General features: G+C 42.4%; 2 protein-coding genes across 4 annotated transcripts; one reads left to right on the top strand and one right to left on the bottom strand.

Annotated features, from left to right (window-relative positions):
• The first annotated feature begins 2801 nt into the window (after nt 1-2801).
• On the top strand, nt 2802-13229 carry btr30 (bloodthirsty-related gene family, member 30). 3 transcript variants are annotated; one of them, XM_028456090.1, is made up of 13 exons: nt 2804-2946; nt 5504-5619; nt 5778-6212; nt 6283-6387; nt 6715-6810; nt 6887-7120; nt 7189-7360; nt 7448-7528; nt 7638-7664; nt 12047-12073; nt 12494-12669; nt 12744-12899; nt 12965-13229. In XM_028456090.1, the coding sequence occupies exons 2-13, from the start codon at nt 5506-5508 to the stop codon at nt 13166-13168; spliced, it is 1827 nt and encodes a 608-aa protein (XP_028311891.1). In that variant the 5' UTR covers nt 2804-2946; nt 5504-5505; the 3' UTR covers nt 13169-13229. The 3 variants fall into 3 exon arrangements, with proteins under 3 accessions (XP_028311890.1, XP_028311891.1, XP_028311889.1); XM_028456089.1 differs by having other exon boundaries at nt 2802-2946; nt 5467-5619; nt 7189-7528; XM_028456088.1 differs by having other exon boundaries at nt 7189-7528.
• A 456-nt stretch (nt 13230-13685) lies between these two features.
• ube2m (ubiquitin conjugating enzyme E2 M) lies at nt 13686-20786 on the bottom strand. The gene is made up of 6 exons (XM_028456025.1): nt 20520-20786; nt 19687-19781; nt 19565-19603; nt 14760-14863; nt 14623-14686; nt 13686-14174 (listed from the first exon to the last, which is right to left on the bottom strand). The coding sequence occupies exons 1-6, from the start codon at nt 20632-20634 to the stop codon at nt 14034-14036; spliced, it is 558 nt and encodes a 185-aa protein (XP_028311826.1). The 5' UTR covers nt 20635-20786; the 3' UTR covers nt 13686-14033.
• Nucleotides 20787-21548: the final 762 nt, after the last annotated feature.

Below are 21548 nucleotides of genomic sequence, written 5' to 3'. Positions count from 1 at the left end.
CAGTGACTTTATCAAGAACAGGACGTCCCAGTGGCCAATAGAGGGCGCCGCCCCAGACATAAAAAATTAATGAATTAAAAAATACTATGAAACAGTTATATCTGTATTTACAGAGCGAGAAGGAAAATTAATTTACAAATGAAAGCATTAAAAATATGGGTTTTTATAATGTATATTTCTTTAGTTCACAATGGTAATACTAAATATTACCAGTAATTCACAAAACGACAAAAAAAACACCAAATAGGAGAAAAATATAGTGAATAATAAAAAGAACAACAAAGTCTGCAAAATGACACCAAACACACACTAAGAGATTAAAATACTTATTATTAGCAGCAACACACAAAACAACAACAGACACATTGTTACAAATTACATAAACATTTAAAATGACATAAGAAACAGACTGAGATAGAATAATTTAAATAATACTAACCACACAAAAACAGAAACACACACACTTGTTTATGGGTTTAATAATAATTGTGGTTAGAAGCAGTTCTTTAAATGCTATTGTTCTTGTTTCTTTAAAGCTACACAAAACCTGTTTTTGGTTTACATCTATTTTAGAGTCGTAGCACCACTGACCACTGGGACGTACGTTTAACAATCATGACTACGAGAAGAAAAGTGGTCAGTGAGTCTGTTTACAGTATGTTTACAGTATGTTTACAGTATGTTTACAGTCTGTTTACAGTTTGTTTAGAGTCTGTTTACACTATGTTTACAGTATGTTTACAGTATGTTTAGAGTCTGTTTACAGTATGTTTACAGTATGTTTAGAGTCTGTTTACAGTATGTTTACAGTCTGTTTACAGTATGTTTACAGTTTGTTTAGAGTCTGTTTACAGTCTGTTTACAGTATGTTTAGAGTCTGTTTACAGTATGTTTACAGTTTGTTTAGAGTCTGTTTACACTATGTTTACAGTATGTTTAGAGTCTGTTTACAGTATGTTTACAGTATGTTTAGAGTCTGTTTACACTATGTTTACAGTCTGTTTACAGTATGTTTACAGTTTGTTTAGAGTCTGTTTACACTATGTTTACAGTCTGTTTACAGTATGTTTAGAGTCTGTTTACAGTATGTTTAGAGTCTGTTTACAGTATGTTTAGAATCTGTTTACAGTATGTTTACAGTTTGTTTAGAGTCTGTTTACACTATGTTTACAGTCTGTTTACAGTATGTTTAGAGTCTGTTTACAGTATGTTTACAGTCTGTTTACAGTATGTTTAGAATCTGTTTACAGTATGTTTAGAATCTGTTTACAGTATGTTTACAGTTTGTTTAGAGTCTGTTTACACTATGTTTACAGTCTGTTTACAGTATGTTTAGAGTCTGTTTACAGTATGTTTAGAGTCTGTTTACAGTATGTTTACAGTATGTTTAGAGTCTGTTTACAGTATGTTTACAGTCTGTTTACAGTATGTTTAGAATCTGTTTACAGTATGTTTAGAGTATGTTTAGAGTATGTTTAGAGTTTGTTTACAGTATGTTTACAGTATGTTCAGAGTATGTTTAGAGTCTGTTTACAGTATGTTTACAGTATGTTTAGCGTATGTTTACAGTCTGTTTAGAATATGTTTAGTCTGTTTACAGTATGTTTACAGTATGTTTACAGTATGTTTAGAGTATGTTTACAGTATGTTTACAGTATGTTTAGAGTATGTTTACAGTATGTTTAGAGTATGTTTACAGTATGTTTACAGTATGTTTACTGTATGTTTAGAGTCCGACAGCAATATTGAAGGATCTGCAGAAAGTTTTGACAAGTACTGTCTGTGTAGAACATATGACAACAATCTTCTTCTTATGTCTGGACCATGGGGTAGAATGGAAACCTTATGTTACCAAGAAAAACACCCTAGCCTGGTGTCACAGTCTGACTTTACCTTGTACTGAGATCGATTATGAGCATGTGCATGACCGGAAAATGAATTTATACTCGTTCAGCTGTGCTGAATTTGAAAATTAAATCTCAAAGCAACTCATTTGTATAAACAAATACTAAGTAGTACTTTTGCTTAACTAAATATTAAGTGAAATATGAATAATTGACTACTTATTCCACGTCAAAGTTGGGTGAATTATTCTTAAATGTTTTTTCTCTCTTCCAGCAGCTCATCAGTGCGATCTCTTTGTGATTACCATAAGTGTATATTTATACACAAGAAAACAACGTGTGGCTGATTTGACCAGGGAAACGTGAACCACGACTGGCTTAACCGCAGTAACTAATCACGTGTGATTTAAGCCACTATAGTCACTGAAGGTGAGTTCTGTGTGAACACCTTTAGAACAGGATCATATTCCTCTATAAACACCTGCTTATTTCACCATCAGGGTGAATAAATCACTCTCTTCTGGGTGGTTGCCATGGTAGTTCGTGTAATCACCGAAACATTGATGATGGCTTTTTATCGCGTGCGTGCACGTCAGTAACCCAAGGTTTACATACTCAGGGTTTATTAACCCACTTCATACCAGCTGTAATGAATCAGATACACAGAGTTTACCATCGAGGGTATGTTGACCTAGAGTTTATGGATAGACTCAGAGTTTGTTAAACCTCCTTTATGGAAGACACACACACACACACACACACACAGGGTGAAGAATGTCCTCCAGCCTGTCCTTCCTCTCTGAATCTAAAAAACAACAAAACACTCCCAGAACCAACGAATATAAAGCATCAACACAGACACACGCACACACGCACACAGACACACACGCGCATGCACACAGACACGCACGCGCACACACACACAGTCTGGTTGTTAACCTGTGTGTGTTTTTGTGGTTCTAATGGAATTGTTTTTTTTCTTAGACGTGAAATAAATAAAAAAAATCTCACATAACTCACCTGACCACTTTGGACCCCGCCCACTGTGACGTCACAGAGCTACCTGCGTTTCAGGATCTGAAGAGCAACAGGTGGACGGAAGGTAAGTGTGTGTGTTGTTAATTAAGTGTGTGTTTAAAAGTGTTTTTAAAAGTGTAAACGATCAACAGAGAGCAAATATAGCACGAAAGGTATTTACCGTGTGTGTGTGTGTGTGTGTGTGTGTGTGTGTGTGTGTGTGTGTGTGTGTGTGTGTGTGTGTGTGTGTGTGTGTGTGTGTGCGCGCGTGTGTGTGTGCGTGTGTGTGTGTGTGTGTGTGTGTGTGTGTGTGTGTGTGTGTGTGTGTGTGTGTGTGTGTGTGTGTGTGTGTGTGTGTGTGTGTGTGTGTGTGTGTGTGTGGTAAATGACTAAAATCTCTGAGCTTTGAAGTGATTTAATAATGTAAATATTTTACTAAGTGTTGTTGATCATAGCACTCAGTGACGTTTCCGTAGCAACAGTTGTGCTCTTTGATTGGTCGAGGATGAAATCCTGGTTTAAAACATTGAATGCGTCTCTACGTCATCCATTTTGTGAATGAACTGTAAATGCACATCTAGTATAAATAAGAACATTTTAATCATATATATCCTGATATACTATTTATTTCTTAAAATGAAATGAAATGAACGAAAGATGGCTATTTATTATATATTTTATTATATATAAAAACGGTGCCTATTTCTCAGAACATTTAGGATTTCATGACCAACTTCTGCGATTGTTACGTCCTAAAACGCCTGATTTTGCAGCAACTTTTTCCAAATATTGTGAGTAAGACTATTTATTTTTTATAATAAGGCTTTATTATTTTCTATAACTTTACATAGACTGGTTAATTTCCCAAAAACAAAATCTGATTGCTTTTAAATTATTTATTTCAGATTTACAACAATTGACCAAGATATGGATCATTTATCAGTGTAAAGGTCTAGTGCAGAGAATATTACACAGTATCAATGTTTGTATAAGTTTTTAACACTACAATAAATGCTACTTCTCCTTTAAGAATCTTCTCAATGAAGGAATATTTGTGACTTTTGCTACATATACTGTTGTTACTAAAACCACCAATAATGTCACTGCTATGTTTTTAACTGGTGTCACGGTCTGAGTTTACCTCCGTACTGAGATTATTTTACAATCTCAGTATGTGATTGTTACGTACTGACATGTACTTATGCTGGAATTTTAATGTGCAATGTCACACAGAGATTGTTGTACTGATTTTTTTTAAAAATGCTTAAAACATCACATCAGTGGACCATCAATAATAAAATCAACCAATGAATAAAAAAATTAATTTAAAAAAAATATGATTGTCATGATCAGATTTATATGAATACAACAGCTTCTTATTGTAAAGTTAGATTAGGTTAACTGTTGTTTTTTGCAATGTATATTATAATCATGTCTTTTTGGAGAATAAACTATTCCTATTTGTAATGAGACACTATTACTGACTCAAGTTGTTGACTGAGAGTCACTCACTCAGCGGAACTAGCAAAAATTAATTTTCCGGTTGTGAGCATGCTCATAATCAATCTCAGGTGTTGAGGCTCCGCCCCTTTTTTACATGCCCAGATGATGACTCATCGCTGTGACAGCGCAGCTTAAGGTGGAATGTAGTTGGCACTCAGTAAGCATGACTCAGCAGCTTCCCCTGTGATTGGTCACCAATCTGATGTAGGCGTGTGTGTGTGCGTGTGTGTGTGCGTGCGCGTGTGCGTGTGCGTGTGCGTGTGCGTGCGCGTGCGCGTGTGCGTGTGCGTGCGTGTGCGTGCTTCTAAAAACAGGCTGTTTTTGGGGCCTTCATGCATATGCACAAGTGGGCATGTCTGTAGACGCTGACATCATGTGACAGCTGATCACTATAGTGATTTTCTTTTGCTATTCACACTCTTGTTTTTTCTTGTTTTCAGCCAAAAAACTGCACATTACAGTAAAACACGAGGATATTTAAGAGGCTATTGTGATTGTCAGTCAGACAAACACTGCTTCAGGGTGTGTTTATAGCAGCAGCGGAGACATTCAGCTGTTTCAAACACTCAGCGGAGTGTTAAACTGCTGAGTCACTTTCTATTATCTCAGCATATAACAACAGGAATAGTCTATTTAAAGTGATCATTTGTTTTGTTCAACCACTCCATCACATTACGTCACAAACACGTCAGATCAGCAATATGAGGCAATATAACGGGTACTAAAAATGGAACTGCTTGTAACCCTTCTCTGGGTGCTAGAGCGTGGCTGCCCACTGCTCCTCAGGGAGGGGTTAAATGCAGAGAACACGTATGTGGCTTTACATATTTTACAATAAAGTATAATATTATATGTTAAACCACTGTGTTCATTTTACTTGGGAGGATCTCACATTCTTATAGGGTAGGAGGAGCCATGGATTGTCAGTAGGAGGAGTTTCCAACTGTCCTATTTGGAACTGACCTTTTATTATAAAAAGTGTAATAACAAGGGAGGAAACAGAACATTTTTACACTTTGTTCCTCTGAATGAGGCTAAAGGATGTTTATCACTGTAGCGAAACCATTAGAAAGGGAATTTTCATAATACCGCCCCTTTAAAGTTTGCAGATGTTTGATCCTGTGACCTCTGACCCTCAGTGATGGCAGAGTCCAACTCTCAGGACTTGTTCTCAGAGCAGGAGTTGACCTGTTCTATCTGTCTGGACCTGTTCACGGACCCCGTTTCTACACCATGTGGACACAACTTCTGTCAGGTAGTGTGTGTGTGTGTGTAATGTTTGTTATGTGTGTGTTGTAGGTGTGTATCGGGGGCTACTGTGTATAATGAGTGTGTATAATGTGTGTGTGTTGTAGGTGTGTATCGGGGGCTACTGTGTATAATGAGTGTGTATAATGTGTGTGTGTGTTGTAGGTGTGTATCGGGGGCTACTGGGCCTCAAGCGCCATCTGCACGTGTCCTCTGTGTAAACGTCAGTTTGATGAACGTCCTCTTCTCAGCATCAATAAAGTTTTCGCTCTGATTGCTGATAAATATAAAGAGACGACATACGGAGCAGTAGGAGGTGCTTCTGGTTCTACTGAGAACGGATCAAACACTGGGTTTACCAGCACCAACCCCTTCCTCACACCAGCACCGGTGGAGGGGGGTGGGGACACGATATGGTGTGACGTGTGTTCTGGAATCAAACAACCCGCTGTCAGCTCGTGCCTCACATGCACCGCCTCCTATTGCACTGAGCATGTGCAGCCCCACCACACCTCCTCTGTGTACGCCAAACACCCTCTGATGGACCCACAGGATGCTCTCAGGGGACGCACATGTTCACTACACCGCCGCCTGCTGGAGGTCAGAGGAAGTGACATCACACACACACAATGATTGTTAACATGTTGACTGTGATGTGTTCACTGTCCAGGTTTACTGTAGGACATGTCAGCTCTGCATCTGTGCCATCTGTGTCCTGGAAGATCATCGAACACACAAAACTGTGTCTGTACAAACGGAACGACTCGGAAAACAGGTACACACACACACTGCTACATACACACACACACACACACTGTTACACACACACTGTTACACACACACACACACACCCCATTACACACACACACACACTGCTACATACACACACACACACACACACACACCATTACACACACACTGTTACACACACACACACACCCCATTACACACACACACACACACACACTGTTACACACACACACACACACACACCATTACACACACACCATTACACACACACACACACTGTTACACATACACACATATTAATGTGTGTGTATTAACGTGTATAATTGTGTGTGCGTGTGTTGGTGTGTAACAGAAACAGGTGGCGAGGGCGGAGCAGGAGATGATGAACCGTATCAAAGAGAAGGAGGTTAGACTGAATGAGCTGAACAAGAAGCTGGAGGGCGTTCAGGTGACCTTTGACCTCTCTGTCAGACCTGTGTGACATTCAGGAACCATGGTATTTAACAGCGCTCATTGTTCCTCAGAGCTACGTGGACAGAGAGCGTGGGGAGGTGGAGCATCTACTGGATGAAGTATCCGCCTCCTTGGAGCGGATTCGCTCTCAAGTGATGGGTGGGATTCAGAGCCAGGTGGACGCTGTCATGTCAAAGGGGATGGGGCTAGTCAGCCGGCTGGAGGCGGAGATTAGCGATCTGACCAGCCAGAGGATCTCATTGGAGGCTCAGGCCACCAGTCAAGACCACATCGGCTTCCTGCAGGTGAGGGGGTGGAGCCTAACGCTCAAAACCTTCATCGTCATCACCTTCCTCTTCCTCCTCTTCCTCAGAGCATGGAGGACTGCTGTCCTGTGTGTGAGGAGCATCAGGACGAAGATGACGAGCCCTCGTTCTCCCTCAGCCTTCAGCTGAGCGACGTGAAGATCGGCCTATCAGACGTCAGGGATAAGATGGACGACATCCACATGGGGGAGGGGCGCTCCAGAGGGTCCCGGGGGTCATGTGAGTCAACATCTTCATGGCCCCACACAGACTTCCTCCTAATGTGTGTGTGTGTGTGTGTGCGTGTGTGCGTGTGTGTGTCGCCAGGTGACCTGATGGCTGCAGAGAGCATGCTCAGTCTGAGGAGCAGCGCGCCCAGTATGAGGCGGAGCCAGTGGACTCTCAGAGGTAACCAGCCAATCACAGAGTGAGGCTTTTATTTCTGAAAGAGCCACCAAGCATTACCTTCAGCTTTTATTTTGAAAAGGTTTCTCATGCTTTCCTTTTTCTGCTTCAGATTTAAAGAAGATCAAAGGAGCCTCAGGTAGAGTGTGTGCCTATGTTGTGTGTGTTTATTGTGTTGTGTGTGAAGAAGCTGTAGTGACCCCTCCCTCACTGTACATGTACTCCACCTCACCTACATTCATATATATGATTTGATATTTTGATATCACGAGTTCATTGTTAGAAATTCGTTTATTAATGGGTTTTGTTTTTATCCTTTACTTCTCTTTCTTTGAGGCCATTAACACTGGCATGGAAGTGAGAACCAGGTGCAGACAACCGGACTGAACCATGTGTGGCTCAGAGAGAGGGGAGTTTAAGTGGTAGAAAGCTTAAAGTAAAAGGGTACAGTAAAAATAATACATATAGTATTTAGAAAAAACTAATGATAAATAAACAACAAACACTGTTTATCCTGTGTGATGTGAAAAATAAAACTCGCTTCATCAGGTTTCTTTATTTTTCACTCGGGCATCTCGGCTACTCCCTGTAAGAGAACCATCTAAATCTTACATTTTGGTGGGATTGCCGCTGCCAGCCTGAGCACGCACCAGGACAGAGATGTCATCTAAGGTACCCAAGGTCCAGAAGGTGGTTAAAACCTCTGCAGAGGATATCCATGAGGAGGGGGCTACAGGAGGAGAGTCTGTAGCTGATCCCACCAAGGTGGAGCCAGCATGAGCTCCATTGTGGGTATGCTCCAAAAATGTTTGAAGTTTCAATCGGACCTGAAAGAGCGGTTGAGCAGAAGCAAGAGGAGCAATGGTGACAGATGCAGGTGCAAGTCGACTCACTCCTGAGGGTCCGAGTCACTGATCCATGGTGGAGATCAACCCAGTGTCATGTACTCAGTTTTCATCGTACTGAGATTGTATATGCGCATGCGTGGACATGCGCACGACCGGAAAATGAAATTTTGCTATGACAATAATTTATTTTTGTTTTCAAAGTGAACGGACCCATGTTTACTTGTTTATTGGATTGGGTTAGGGTTATAATCTCAGTACGGAGGTAAACTCAATATGTGACACCAGGACCAGTTCCCCTCCACAGCAACAGGAAGACCAGGTTACAGGGTCTGCTATACGTTAGGACACTGCAAGGGGGTGAGCACAGCCAGCAATTCCCAGGTTAGAAGATGGGGACAATATAGAGCAATATCTCACCATGTTTGAGCGGCTGGCCACCGCCTACCAGTAGTCAAAGATTGACTGGGTGGTGAGACTGGTTCCCTACCTGACTGGTAAGGCCCGTGCAGCCTATGTGGCCATGGCTTTTGAAGATTCCTGTCACTACAGGAGGGTGGACGAAGCCATATTAACAAAATATGAGATCAATAAAGATGTATACCGCAAAAGATTCCGGGAGCTGGACTGGCAACCAGGAGAGATGCACGCAGGAATTCTACAACCGCCTGAAAGACCTTTACATGAAGTGGATGCAGCCAGAGATTAAAACTAAGGATCAAGTGGCTGAAGTCCTCATTCTAGAGCAGTTCTACCGTTCGCTGTCACCAAAGCTCAGAGTTTGGGTCAAGGAGCGAAACCCATCTTCTGGCCGTGAGGCAGCATTGTTCGTGGATAACGTTTTGTCTGCAAGAAGAACGCCAAAGACCTTCAGGTTCGATCTGCACTCCAGGACCGGTCCATCAGAGGGTAAGTCTGGCAGCTCTGGTACTCTTAAGCAGGTGTATAGGTTGTTGGGTAATAAAGTATTCGGACCACCTCTTATCACCCCCAGACAGATGGTCGAGTCAAGAGATACAACCAGACTCTCAAGAGCATGTTAGGAAAGGTTGTTTCCATCAGTGGCAATTAAGACTGGGGCAAGTGGTTGCCTTACCTCTTGTTTGCTTACCGTGAAGTCTCACAGGCTTCCACGGGGTTCTCGCCCTTTGAACTTTTTTATGGTTGGCAGGTGAGGGGCCCTCTTGATGTTTTGCAGGAGTCCTGGATTGGTAAGCAGGAGGGAACAGCCACCAACATACTCACCTTTGTTCTCACAATGTGTGACAAGATGGGACAGACCTTGCAGCTTGTGAGAAAGGAGATGGATGATGGTCAACGGGTCCAGAAAAACTGGTATGATCTTGTGGCAAGGAAGAGGTCCTTCAAACCAGGTCAGCAGGTACTTTTATTATTGCCTACATCAGACAATAAGTTCCTGGGGAAATAGAAAGGCCCATCTAAAGTCTTAAGGAAAGAAAGTGATACAGTGTATGAGATAGAGATGCTCGAGAGGAGAAAACAGAAACGGACTTTTCATATCAATTTGATGAAGGAGTGAAAAACTCGTGGCCCTCCATCAAGCCCACAGTTTTATGTACAGGCTGTAACTGAGGAAGATGAGGATGGTGAATTCACTCCAGCTAGGCCTTCTGAGGCCCAAATTGTCTTGTCACATCTCTTTCCTACCCAGCAACAAGAAGTAGAGACCATCATTCCACCTGACCTCTTTAAAAAGAAGCCAGGAGCCACAGACCTGGTCCAGCATGATATCCTGCTAAAAGACAGCACTCCCATCCGGCAAAGGATGTATCACATTCCAGAGCGGATGGCTCTAGTGCTGAAGGAGGAGATTGAAGTCATGTTGCAGCTGGGTGTAATCAAGCCCTCCACTAGTGAATGAAGCAACCCTGTGGTACTAGTCATCAATAAGGATGGGGCATCAGATTCTGCATAGATTTCTAGAAGGTAAATGCGCAATCACAGTTTGATGCCTATCCTTGGCCTCGGCTTGACGACCTAATAGAGCGAGTGGGCCAGTCCTGGTTCATCGGTACCCGGGATCTGTGTAAGGGATACTGGCAAGTCCCTCTTTCCGAGGCTGCTAAGCCCCTCACTGCCTTTAGGACCCCTCATGGACTATGGCAGTTTACCAGGATGCCATTTAGACTGCATGGAGCTCCGGCCACATTTCAAAGGCTGATAAACAAAGTTCTATCAGGTATGGAATTGTTTACAGCAGCATACCTTGACGATGTCATCATTTACAATAACTTGTGGCAGGAACATCTTTCCCAGCTGGAGGCTGTTCTTCAGCGGATCAAGCAGGCCGGCTTGACCATCAATCCAACAAATTGTTCCCTGGTAAAGCAAGAACTGGAATATCTAGGACACATCTTAGGATACAGTGTAATCAGACCTGTGAAGGATAAGGTGGAGGCTATGACAGCAGTTGAGAGACTAACCACACAGAAGCAGGTCAGGTCTTTTTTGGGCCTGGTTGGTTGGTATAGATGCTTCATCAAAAACTTCTCTACCTGAGCTGCACCCTTGTCTGACCTCACGAGTGCCAGCCAATCTAAATTCACCTGGGGCGAGAAACAAGAAAGGGCATTTCAAGATCTGAAGGAATCACTCTGCAAGGAGCCAAAAGGAGTCCACATAAAGGGATAGGGGGTATCCTACTGCAAGGTGAAGGAGAGGAAAAGAAACCAGTGGCCTATGTCAGCAAGAAGTTGTTTCTGTAAGAGACAAGCTACTTGATGGTCGAGTTGGAGTGTTTGGCCATCAAGTGAGTGATTGACTTTTTCAACTACTATCTCCTGGTGAGAGAGTTCACAGTGGAAACCATCGAGCTCTCCAATGGCTGGAGTCCATGAAAGACACAAATAGTCAGATCACAAGGAGGTTTTTATCCCTCCGGCCATTCAATTTCAACATCTGCTACGTCCCTGGGAAGCAGAATATGGTGGGAGACTTCCTTTCCTGTAGCGGAAAGCCTGGGCCTTCCGAAGGGGAAGGAAATGTGAAGAAGCTGTAGTGACCCCTCCCTCACTGTACATGTACTCCACCTCACCTACATTCATATATATGATTTGATATTTTGATATCACGAGTTCATTGTTAGAAATTCGTTTATTAATGGGTTTTGTTTTTATCCTTTACTTCTCTTTCTTTGAGGCCATTAACACTGGCATGGAAGTGAGAACCAGGTGCAGACAACCGGACTGAACCATGTGTGGCTCAGAGGGAGGGGAGTTTAAGTGGTAGAAAGCTTAAAGTAAAAGGGTACAGTAAAAATAATACACAGTATTTGGAAAAAAACTAATGATAAATCTATTTTTGTAAAATGTTTTTTGTTGAATTTGTAAATATTTATTGTGGGTGTTGTGGGCTAATTGTGGAACTCACCCACCCATAGTCCAATAACTATTTAGGGGCTGTACATATGATTCGGTGTGAATGTTGCTTGTGAAGGGGACAAACTGTTTATCCTGTGTGGTGTGAAAAATAAAATAGCTCGCTTCATCAGGTTTCTTTATTTTTTACTCGGACACCTCGGCTACTCCCTGTAAGAGAACCATCTAAATGATAATCTTCCACTTCTTCTGTTTATTGTGTGTTTGTGTAATGTGTGTTTATTGTTTGTTGTGTGTTGATAAAGTTTCTAAACACATTTATTGATTGTGTGTTCCAGGTCATAAGAAGGCTCGTGTCTACATGGGTGAGCGTTTCCCTCTTTTTCTTCTTCTGCTGTCCTCGTGGCGGTACACTGTGTAAACTCTAAGTTGAGGATTTAAACCCTAAAAGCGGAGCTGTCCATAAGTGCTGTAAACGTACGGCCGGAGAAGAAGCGATCAGCCCTCTCAGCGCTGTTGCCGGCTCCACAGATGCTCAGTTTTTACATTCAATTTTGTGTGTGCAATTACATTTCCAGTGATTTCAACTCAATAAAAGACACAGCTGTAATATAATACTTAAAAATGCATCAAAACACATGTAAGCAAATGAGGTGTTGGAAAAAAAGAGGTGCTGGATGTAATCAAATAAATGCCGGTCAAATTTTGGAAGGTGGTGGATTTTGATCCGGCCCAAATTAAGCTGTGTGTGTAACGTGTTGATGTTCCCTGGTCGGTGCCGACAGAGGACGTGACGCTGAACCCGGTGACGGCGTACCCCTTCCTCATCCTGTCTGAGGACAGGAAGCAGGTGAAGCGTGGTGAGAAGCTCCAGTTCTACAGGAACAGTCAGCACAGGTTTGATGTGTGGTCGTGTGTCCTCGCTAAGGAGGGATTCAGCACTGGACGCCACTACTGGGAGGTGGGCCCGCCTTCTGTCCCTGGTTCTGGTTCTGGTTGTGGTTGTGGTTGCTACCTGTGTGGTTTGTGTCCTAGGTGTTTGTGGGGGAGAACAAAGACTGGAAACTGGGCGTGGTCAGCGAGTCGGCTCAGAAGAAAGGCCTGTTTGACATGAGCCCATCCAACGGTTACTACGCCCTCTGGTGGAGCGGCAGCCAACTGAGAGCACTCACCACGCCCCCTTTGACCAAGGTCAGTGTTAACACATGTTGGTCATGTGACCATGATGATGACTATGATGATGGCGTTCCTTGCAGGTGAAAAACTCCCACCCTAGGCTGCGTCAGGTGGGCGTGTTCCTGGACGTGGAGGAGGCTCAAGTTTCATTTTATAACGTGAAGTCGGGCTCAGAGCTGTACAGCTTCAGCGGCTCCTCAGAGTTCACTGAGCGGATGTTTCCTCTGCTTGGAACCGGAGATAAGGAGGTTCCTCTAGTCCTGATGACCACGCACGACACCTGAACACGTCATAAAGCACCAAGGTTTTTAACATGTTTGTTAAATAAAGTGATCAATCAACACATCTGTGTGTGTCGATGTTTCATCCTGCAGCTCCTTCTAGTGGGAGGAAAGTACATCTAATTGGCCCTGCTTTCTACCCGCACATGCGCACTACCGGAAAATGAATTTTTGTGGAAATAATTCATTTTAGTTTACAAAATGAATGAACACATTTTGTTTATTGGATTAGGTTAGGGTTATAATCTCAGTACAGAGGTAAATGCAGTGCGTGACACCGGCCCTGCTGATTAGCTCACCTTCAGCCAATAGTGTTCCTAGTAGGAAAGGTTGCACGCTATTGGCTAAAAAGGGCATCAGTTAGCATAGCACCTAGCTCATGGATTTATAGCCTGTCTTTGTTTATTGGTAAACAAACCAACACTGATGTAAACAGGACGAGTACAGGAAGCCTGTGTGTGAGTGATCTCTATCCGTATGTCACTATGAAAACAAACATCCAGGATGTGATGTCATCAGAGTCGGTTCAAGTTTAAACTTTATTTAACATAAATCATATTGCAGTCAATGTGAACAGCTGGAGGTTCAATATACACAATAGAATTGTAACATTACAAGCCCCTCCCACTTTATTAGAACCCGCCCACTGCCATATAACTCCATCCGCTCGAACCCCCAAAAAAACCAAACGAAAATAATGATCGAAGCATCAGCTGAAACGTTCACTGACCCCCCGTGTGACCCCCTTTAACCTCGGACCCCCCAGGGCCTTTCAACAGTCCAATGAAGAGACGAGCAGAATGTGGGGGGTGGGGGGCAGAGGGGCGGAGCTGTGTGTGAAGGGGGGTGGGGGGGAGGAAACGTCCACTCATTTAAGACATCTCTCAAAGTAGGTGGCCCCCACGTAGCCCCCCCTCAGTGAGCGGTGCACGTTCTGCTCAAACAGCCGTCGGTTCGTCTGCAGGACCTCAGCAGCCTCCTTATTCAGGGGGTCCTCAGGGTTAGGCTCCTGTGGGGGGAGGGGGGCACACACACACAGCTTTAATGATCAGATCAATCTAAAACTCTCCACTAGAGGGTACTCTGCTCTGTTTACATTCTACTTTCTAATGGTGTCATGCTGTTTTTCATTTTTATTTTGTACCCCCTCTGACAATTTACGTACCCCTGGGGGTCCCCATACCCCACTTTGGGCACCAAGCTTCTAGGACAATATTACACATATTCAAGGCATTTTTCCGCCTACGCATCAGGACATTCCTGGATATTGTTTTTTGCTGATATGAGATCAATATGGATACAGCCCTATTACTAACGATGTCAAATGTCTCTCAACATAAAGTGACCCTGACTGTTTCTGTTCATCATCTGAAGAACTTCACTGTAACAATAACAGTAAACCTGTTAATGTTTGGTACGAGTTTAGGACGCTCAGTGTGTGTGTGTGTGAGACTCACTAAGAATAGATACTGTAGTCCGTATATGATGGAGTTTATTGTCAGCACAGGCTTCCAGTCCTCTCTGAAACACAACAAACAACAACAATGAGGACACAAACAATAACACACAAACACACACATGAACACACTCACACCTCAATATATTTAGACACACGTTTCCCTCCAGGTCGATGTTTGGGTGATAAACCATCGTCTCACACTTCACCTTTGGGGGGTCGTGAGGGTAGCCCTGCCCTACCTGTTACACACACATTAACACACAATTACACACAGTTACACACACCAGCACCATGTAATCTGATTGGATAATAATCTGTCCTTCAGAATCTGCTTCCCATGATGCGTTTGGTCAAAAAGGGTAGATTGTGCAACTCTGCGCAGTTTAACCTGGGGTTTCCACTGGATACGTCTCCGTTGTCCGGTGTCATGGTCTGAGTTCACATCAGTCTGAGATCGTTATGAGCATGTGCACTACCAGAAAATGTATTTATGCTACTTACGCTTAGCTTTTTTCTACTTCTGCCGTGCTGAGATAAAAAATTAATTTCAAAGCTAATGTTATTTAACGAGTGCTGAATGGCTCCTTTTCTTGTCCAAAAATGTACAACTGCTCAATGTACGAGGCAGGAGAGGTTCTAACGCCACAAAGAAATGATAGACAAGTTAATCTTCTTCATGGTGAAGGGCACGCCATCACCAGACACAGACAAGAAGGAGCTCAGGAACATGATTATAATAAAACTCCATACGAAAATAAATAATTTATCTTCTAAAAAAACATGATTATAATATACAGTGCAGTAAAAACAGTTAACACAATGTAACTTTATTTTTTAAAATCAGTATAACCCAGTACGGGTAAATCTCAGTACGTAGCAGTCAGTTACTGATATTTTAAGAGGAACTCTGACCGTGACACCCGTCATCTCCACCGGTTTGCGTTTTGAGTGTGCCACGGTGCAGTCTGGTTGAGTGTGGCGAATTCTCGCGATATTGACAATCATGCAAGAACACAGTTAAAAAAGTGTTATAAACTTCTTTTTCTTTTTTTTTACAATACAAAAATAAATATACAATAATAAAGTGCAGCAATATTCACAAACAAGTACAGATACAGACGGGCATTTATGTGGTTAATAGAGCCAGAGAAATGGATTGAATGACATAATTAGAATAAAAAATAAAAAGAGAGAAAGGAGAGGAAACATAAATTAACTAGAACTGCAAGCAGTTATGAAAGGGGGCCAAGCCTTCCCGTGCGACTCGGCCCCCAGGTTTTGAGGAGCCCGTGGAAGTACGTCATGAAGGATGACGGGCTCGTGGCGAGCGTCAGGACACAGGCCAACGTGTCATTTGCTGTGAACAGGTGGATATGAAGTTTTGGAAGATGTGATTTAAAGTGTGAAAGTTACAGGCCAAAATGCGTTTGCACCCATTATAGCGCCACCTAGTGGTGCACTTTTTGGTATGGGTGATCTGTGTGCTCTTCTATATCTACCCTGTAAATTTCACAGCCCTCAACATAATACTTCAGCTGAAATAAAGGTTTGTTTATTTATGTGTTATGATGTAAATAGCCATGCCCACTGTGACCAATCGCGAATACCTTTGAGATATTGCCTCAGGAGGGACCCAAGATCATACCCTCCAAATTTGGTAAAAATTGGTCGTGCCATTTAAGAGATATGAATATTCGTTATTTGTAGCGCCCCCTAGTGGTCTACATTATTCAAATTTGGCGCATTTCCTCACAGTCACATGCCAACTAAGGATCTCAGATTTGGTGTTGTTAGCATTTATTTTGACCGAGATATGCACCAGTTTGCATTTTTATTGCTAGCTAGAAAACTTTACTCATTAATAATTTGCGCATAATTTACCCAAACAAATTCATTTTGATAACTGGATATCACGTCCAACTGAAGACTCTACGTGCTAAGTTTCACGCTGATTGGACAAAACCCCAAGGAGGAGTTTTAAAAAGTAGGTTTTCCAGTTTTTGCGATTTTGCTCCGAGAAAAGTTTAGGCGGAAATGGGCGTGGCCTAGCCCAGGTGATTCAGTGCTATTCAAGGAATCTGTGGATATGAAGGTTTTAAATTTGCAACAGTTTGTGTTTTTATAGCTCACTAGAAAACCTTACTAATATTTTGCCCGAACAATTTTTTTTAGCTGAACTGTAGATCAGGTCCAATTAAAGACTCTACGTGCCAAGTTTCACGCTGATTAGACAAAACCCCAAAGATGAATTTGAAAAAGTAAGTTTGTGATATGTAGTGACTTACAAAGAGCAATGTGCTGTGGGAGTGGGCGTGGCCTATGTCAGAAGATGCGACTCTATGTAGGGAACATGTGGATATGAATTTTATGAAGATGTGAATTAAATTGTGAACGTTAAAGGTCAAAACGTTTTTGCAATTATAGCGCCACCTAGTGGGGCAATTTTTGGTATGGGTGGTCTGTGTGGTCTTCTATATCTACCCTGTAAATTTCACTGCCCTCAACATAATAATTCAACAGAAATAAATGTTTGTTTACCTATGTGTTATTATGTCATTAGCCACGCCCACTTTGACCAATCGTGAACAACTTTTAGATATCGCCTCAGGAGGGACCCAAGATCATACCCTCCAAATTTGGTAACACTTGGTCGTGCCAATTAAGAAATTTAAAATTTGGCGCATACCCTCACAGTCACATGCCAACTATGGATCTCAGATTTGGTGTTGTTAGCATTTATTTTGACCGAGATATGCGCCAGTTTGCATTTTTATAGCTAGCTAGAAAAATGTACTCGCTAATAATTTGCGCATAATTTGCCCGAACAAACTCATAGGGTTAACTGGAGATTACGTCCAACTGAAGACTCTACGTGCCAAGTTTCACGCTGATTGGACAAAACCCCAAGGAGGAATTCGAAAAGTAGGTTTTCCAGTTTTTGCGATTTTGCTCCAAGAAAAGTTTAGGCGGAAATGGGTGTGGCCTAGCCCAGGTGATTCAGTGCTATTCAAGGAATCTGTGTATATGAAAGTTTTAAATATGCAACAAACGGTGTGGGAGTTATTGGCCAAAACGCGTTGACCTTTGTTATAGCGCCACCTGCTGGCGAACATATGTGAATTTTTGCGTCCAAGGTACACGGGGTGGTCTGGACCCAACCCCCAAGGGGCACCGCCCTATCTTGCACGGTTTAGCCTGCAGCACCACTTTAACCGGGGGAAAAATAAAAAGTAACAATAATCCTTACGATTACAATAGGGTTCCTAGCACCGCTGGTCCTAGGAACCGCGTATGTGGCCCCGCGGGCTTGGCCCCCTAATAAAGAAAATAAATAAATAATAAAGGGGTGACAAGGAAACACATTAACACTTTTTGAAACACATGTATAAATTACATTATTTAGTTTCACAACTTTTTGGTTTGTTACATGTTTTAAAGGGGGGGGTATTATGTAAAATCAACTTTTTCGATGTAACTGTCATTCCCTCATTTAAAACATGCCTGTAGTGTTGCCTTGTTTCATTTATGTATGTTTGAGTTATCTTTAAAAACTCTGACAGCATCCATTTTAGGTGTAAATACGCCCGAGTCCTCCTAGGAACGCCCCCACCTCCTGGAGACACCTTGGACCTTTTGTCACCACCCACCGCTCCACAACAGAGCCCCCCCCCCTCCTATGTTCTCTTCCTTAGTTCAGCCCACACCACCCGCCTTCACGGATTTAGCTTTTAATTTATTTATTTTAAATACTTTTGTAAGAAACCCATGGTTTATGTTGCCTGTACTCATTAATGTACGCATTAAAATAAAATAAAAATGTAAATAAAATTCGTACCCCTCCCCCGCTTCCAGCTCCGTCAAAACCACTGCAGTCACAGCAAACAGCTGATAGATAACTGTGTGTTGATTGGTTTATTCTGCTCATCGTAGCAGCAGAACGTGGATTAATAAGTACACAGATACAATGTGATCCTTATTCTGGACTATAGCGCCAGCAGTACGGGTAAGCGTGCGTGGGTGTGTGTGTCGGTGACAGAGATCTCCGTACTTTAGCATTCCTCACTTTGATAATCATTCTAATGTATTGTAGTGATGTAAAAATGTAGAAAGATCCAAATACAGTCGACAGAAAAACAGAAGTAAACATCCATGTGTGTTTGTATGAGTACTGAAGGGGGCGTGTTCATGAGCATGTCAGACAAGCTTGGAGTTTCTTTAATTTTTCCCCGGTAAGTTGCAGCTGTGTGACTGTAGCGGAGCGTGAGTGACAGGCTGCTGTCTTATAGACTCTACACACATTGGACAGGGCAAATCCAGGGACACCCCCCCCAAAACAGAGCGTTGTCACAGAACTCGTATTTACAGGGTATTAAACCTCTTCTGTTCCTTAATTCATGTTATGTTTTGACCAAACACCAGCACAGATATGTTATTTAGACCACAGGGAAGTGTTTTAAAAGGTGAACATTTTTCATACTATGTCCCCTTTAAGGTATTAAAGTATAAAGTTTACCTTTTGTTGTTGTTGTCCTGGCCACATTTTTTTAGCTACAGCCAAGAGAGAAAAGATAATATTATCTGAAGTGTTTTATTTTTGAAAAGTAACCGGATGTTTTAATGTTTAGTATGTGCTTAACTTCCTGTTTCATTGTATTTGCTCTGTGCTCGGACAGAAATAGAAGTCCTGCGTATCTCTGCCAGAGAGCTCTGTACTGTCAGAGCTGGGACGGAGCAGACACGCAGCGCAGCGGACCCTATGACCTCATAGACTACAGTGCAACCAATCATCTCTTCTGGCGTAGTGGACACGTAACACAGCGGACCCCCATCCACTGGGAATTAGTGCGAAGTGTTTGTTCCTTCTGCTTTTGGCAGAGCCACAGTAGCATCCAACCACAGCACCCAACCACAGCATCCAACATCTTTAGCGTGGGACTCACCTTAAAGCTGAAGACAAACTTTCCTCCTTTGTAGAAACCCTAAAACACACACACACACACAGTGAGACGTCATGACGGCGAGGGGGCGGGGCTTGTGTGATGACAGACATATGCAAATCAACCTCGTCTGGAGAGATGATGAGTCTGAAGTTGAGGAGGTCGTCGTCATCTGGGAAGTTGATCTCACACGTTTTTGGAAGATTCAACTCATTAATGTCTGTGAGAAGAGACGCACAATCTCACTACACAATAACACAACACAGCTGTGTGTGTGTGACCCACAGTCACCTGTGTGTGTCAGCGTTGGCTTAAAGTTGTGTTGCCATTGTCCTCTAATGATGTCCACATGTTGTGTTACTTATTGTGTGCGTCTTGTGCTACTGTTGTTTGTTTTGTGTTAAAGTGTGTGCTTTATGTTGTGTGTTTTTTGTGTTATTGTTGTGTGTTTTGTTATTGTTGTGTGTGCTTTGTGTGTTTTGTGTTATTGTTGGAATTTTTGTGTTGTGTGCTATTGTTGTGTGTTTTTTAATACTATTGTGTGTGTTCTGTGTTATTATTCTTGTGTTTTGTATTATGATTGTGTTTGTTTTGTATTAATATTATTGTGTATTTTTTTGTGTTGTTATTATTGTGTGTTATTGTTGTGTATAGCTGCTATAGTTAGTTATTAACACGGTGAGTTGTTTATAATGAGTTAGTTAGTTAGCTAGGTTAGCGAGTCAGTTAAAGAGGACTGAGTCGGTTATGGGGGTTAATAATAGGTTAGATGGGTTATTCGGTTAGCATTGCTAGCTGTGAGCTAACTGAGACATCAACTGTGAGCTAAGTGTCGGTAAGGCGATGACAGTTCATCCGGTCCGGTGAGGCCCGGCTCGGTGGTTCCCGGTCCTCGGTTGGTCCGAGGCCCCCGGGAAGGCCCGGTGAAGCCTCGGTGTCGGGTGCCGGCTCTGCCTACCTTTCTGTATCCGCAGCTGGGCCGCGCTGGCCTTCTTTCCGCCTGCTCCGGTCCGGTGTCCTCCGGAGGACTCCTCATCCTTCTTCTGCTGCTTCAGGGTGAAAAGTCTGATCATCTTCTCGTCCTCTGGAGCCTCTGCTCGGTCCCCGGGAGTGAGCGGCCACGGCGGGGCGGAACGTCGGGAGAGTCAGTGAGTCCGCACGGAGCCGGTAGAGCTGCTGCTAGCGTTGGGTTAGCCTAGCCTGTTAGCAGCAACGCACGCACGCACACACACACACACACACACACACACACACACACACACACACACACACACACACACACACACACACACACACACACACACACACACACACACACACACACACACACACACACACACACACACACACACACACACACACACACGAAACTTCAGGAAATTAAAAGTGAAATATGTGTATCAGTAAATAACGTCATAAACGCAGATCACAAATAAACTGAATAATTAATGTATGTTTAGTAGTAGTATTTTGTGTCCACAATTTAATATATATTATTATCACGTCATGCCTTGGGCTCCTTACTACAGAGCACATGGACGTGATATTTGAGTGTTTTTAATTGTTAATTAAAATGTAAAAAAACACCTAAAGATCAGAGCCGTTTAGAGAAAGTTACGACAACGAAAGTTCGAAATGCTTGACTGTCGCGTGATTCACGTAAACTCAAATATTTCCCGGAAGTTATTGACAATTCAATTCCATTGATTCCGAGTGGCATAACTGGAATTTTCTGTAATTTGTCGTCAATAACTGCATTGATTCACAAAATGTATACAGTACACCGTCATATGAACACGTTTAATTTTGTAGTATTAATAAATAATAATTATTATTATTTTTGTTAGATACGCTGATAATAATAATAATAATAATAATAATAATAATAATAATATCCAATATGATTATTTAAACGTCTTACCGTTCAAAAGTGCATTACTACATGTCTTATAAGCCTTTTCTATGAAGGTACAAATGTTGCAAAATG

Source organism: Gouania willdenowi, chromosome 8 (genome assembly GCF_900634775.1).
Source record: "Gouania willdenowi chromosome 8, fGouWil2.1, whole genome shotgun sequence".
Classification (NCBI taxonomy): Eukaryota; Metazoa; Chordata; class Actinopteri; order Blenniiformes; family Gobiesocidae; genus Gouania; species Gouania willdenowi.
The sequence above is the reverse complement of the archived record's forward strand: the minus strand, read 5'-3'. Positions and strand labels throughout refer to the sequence as shown.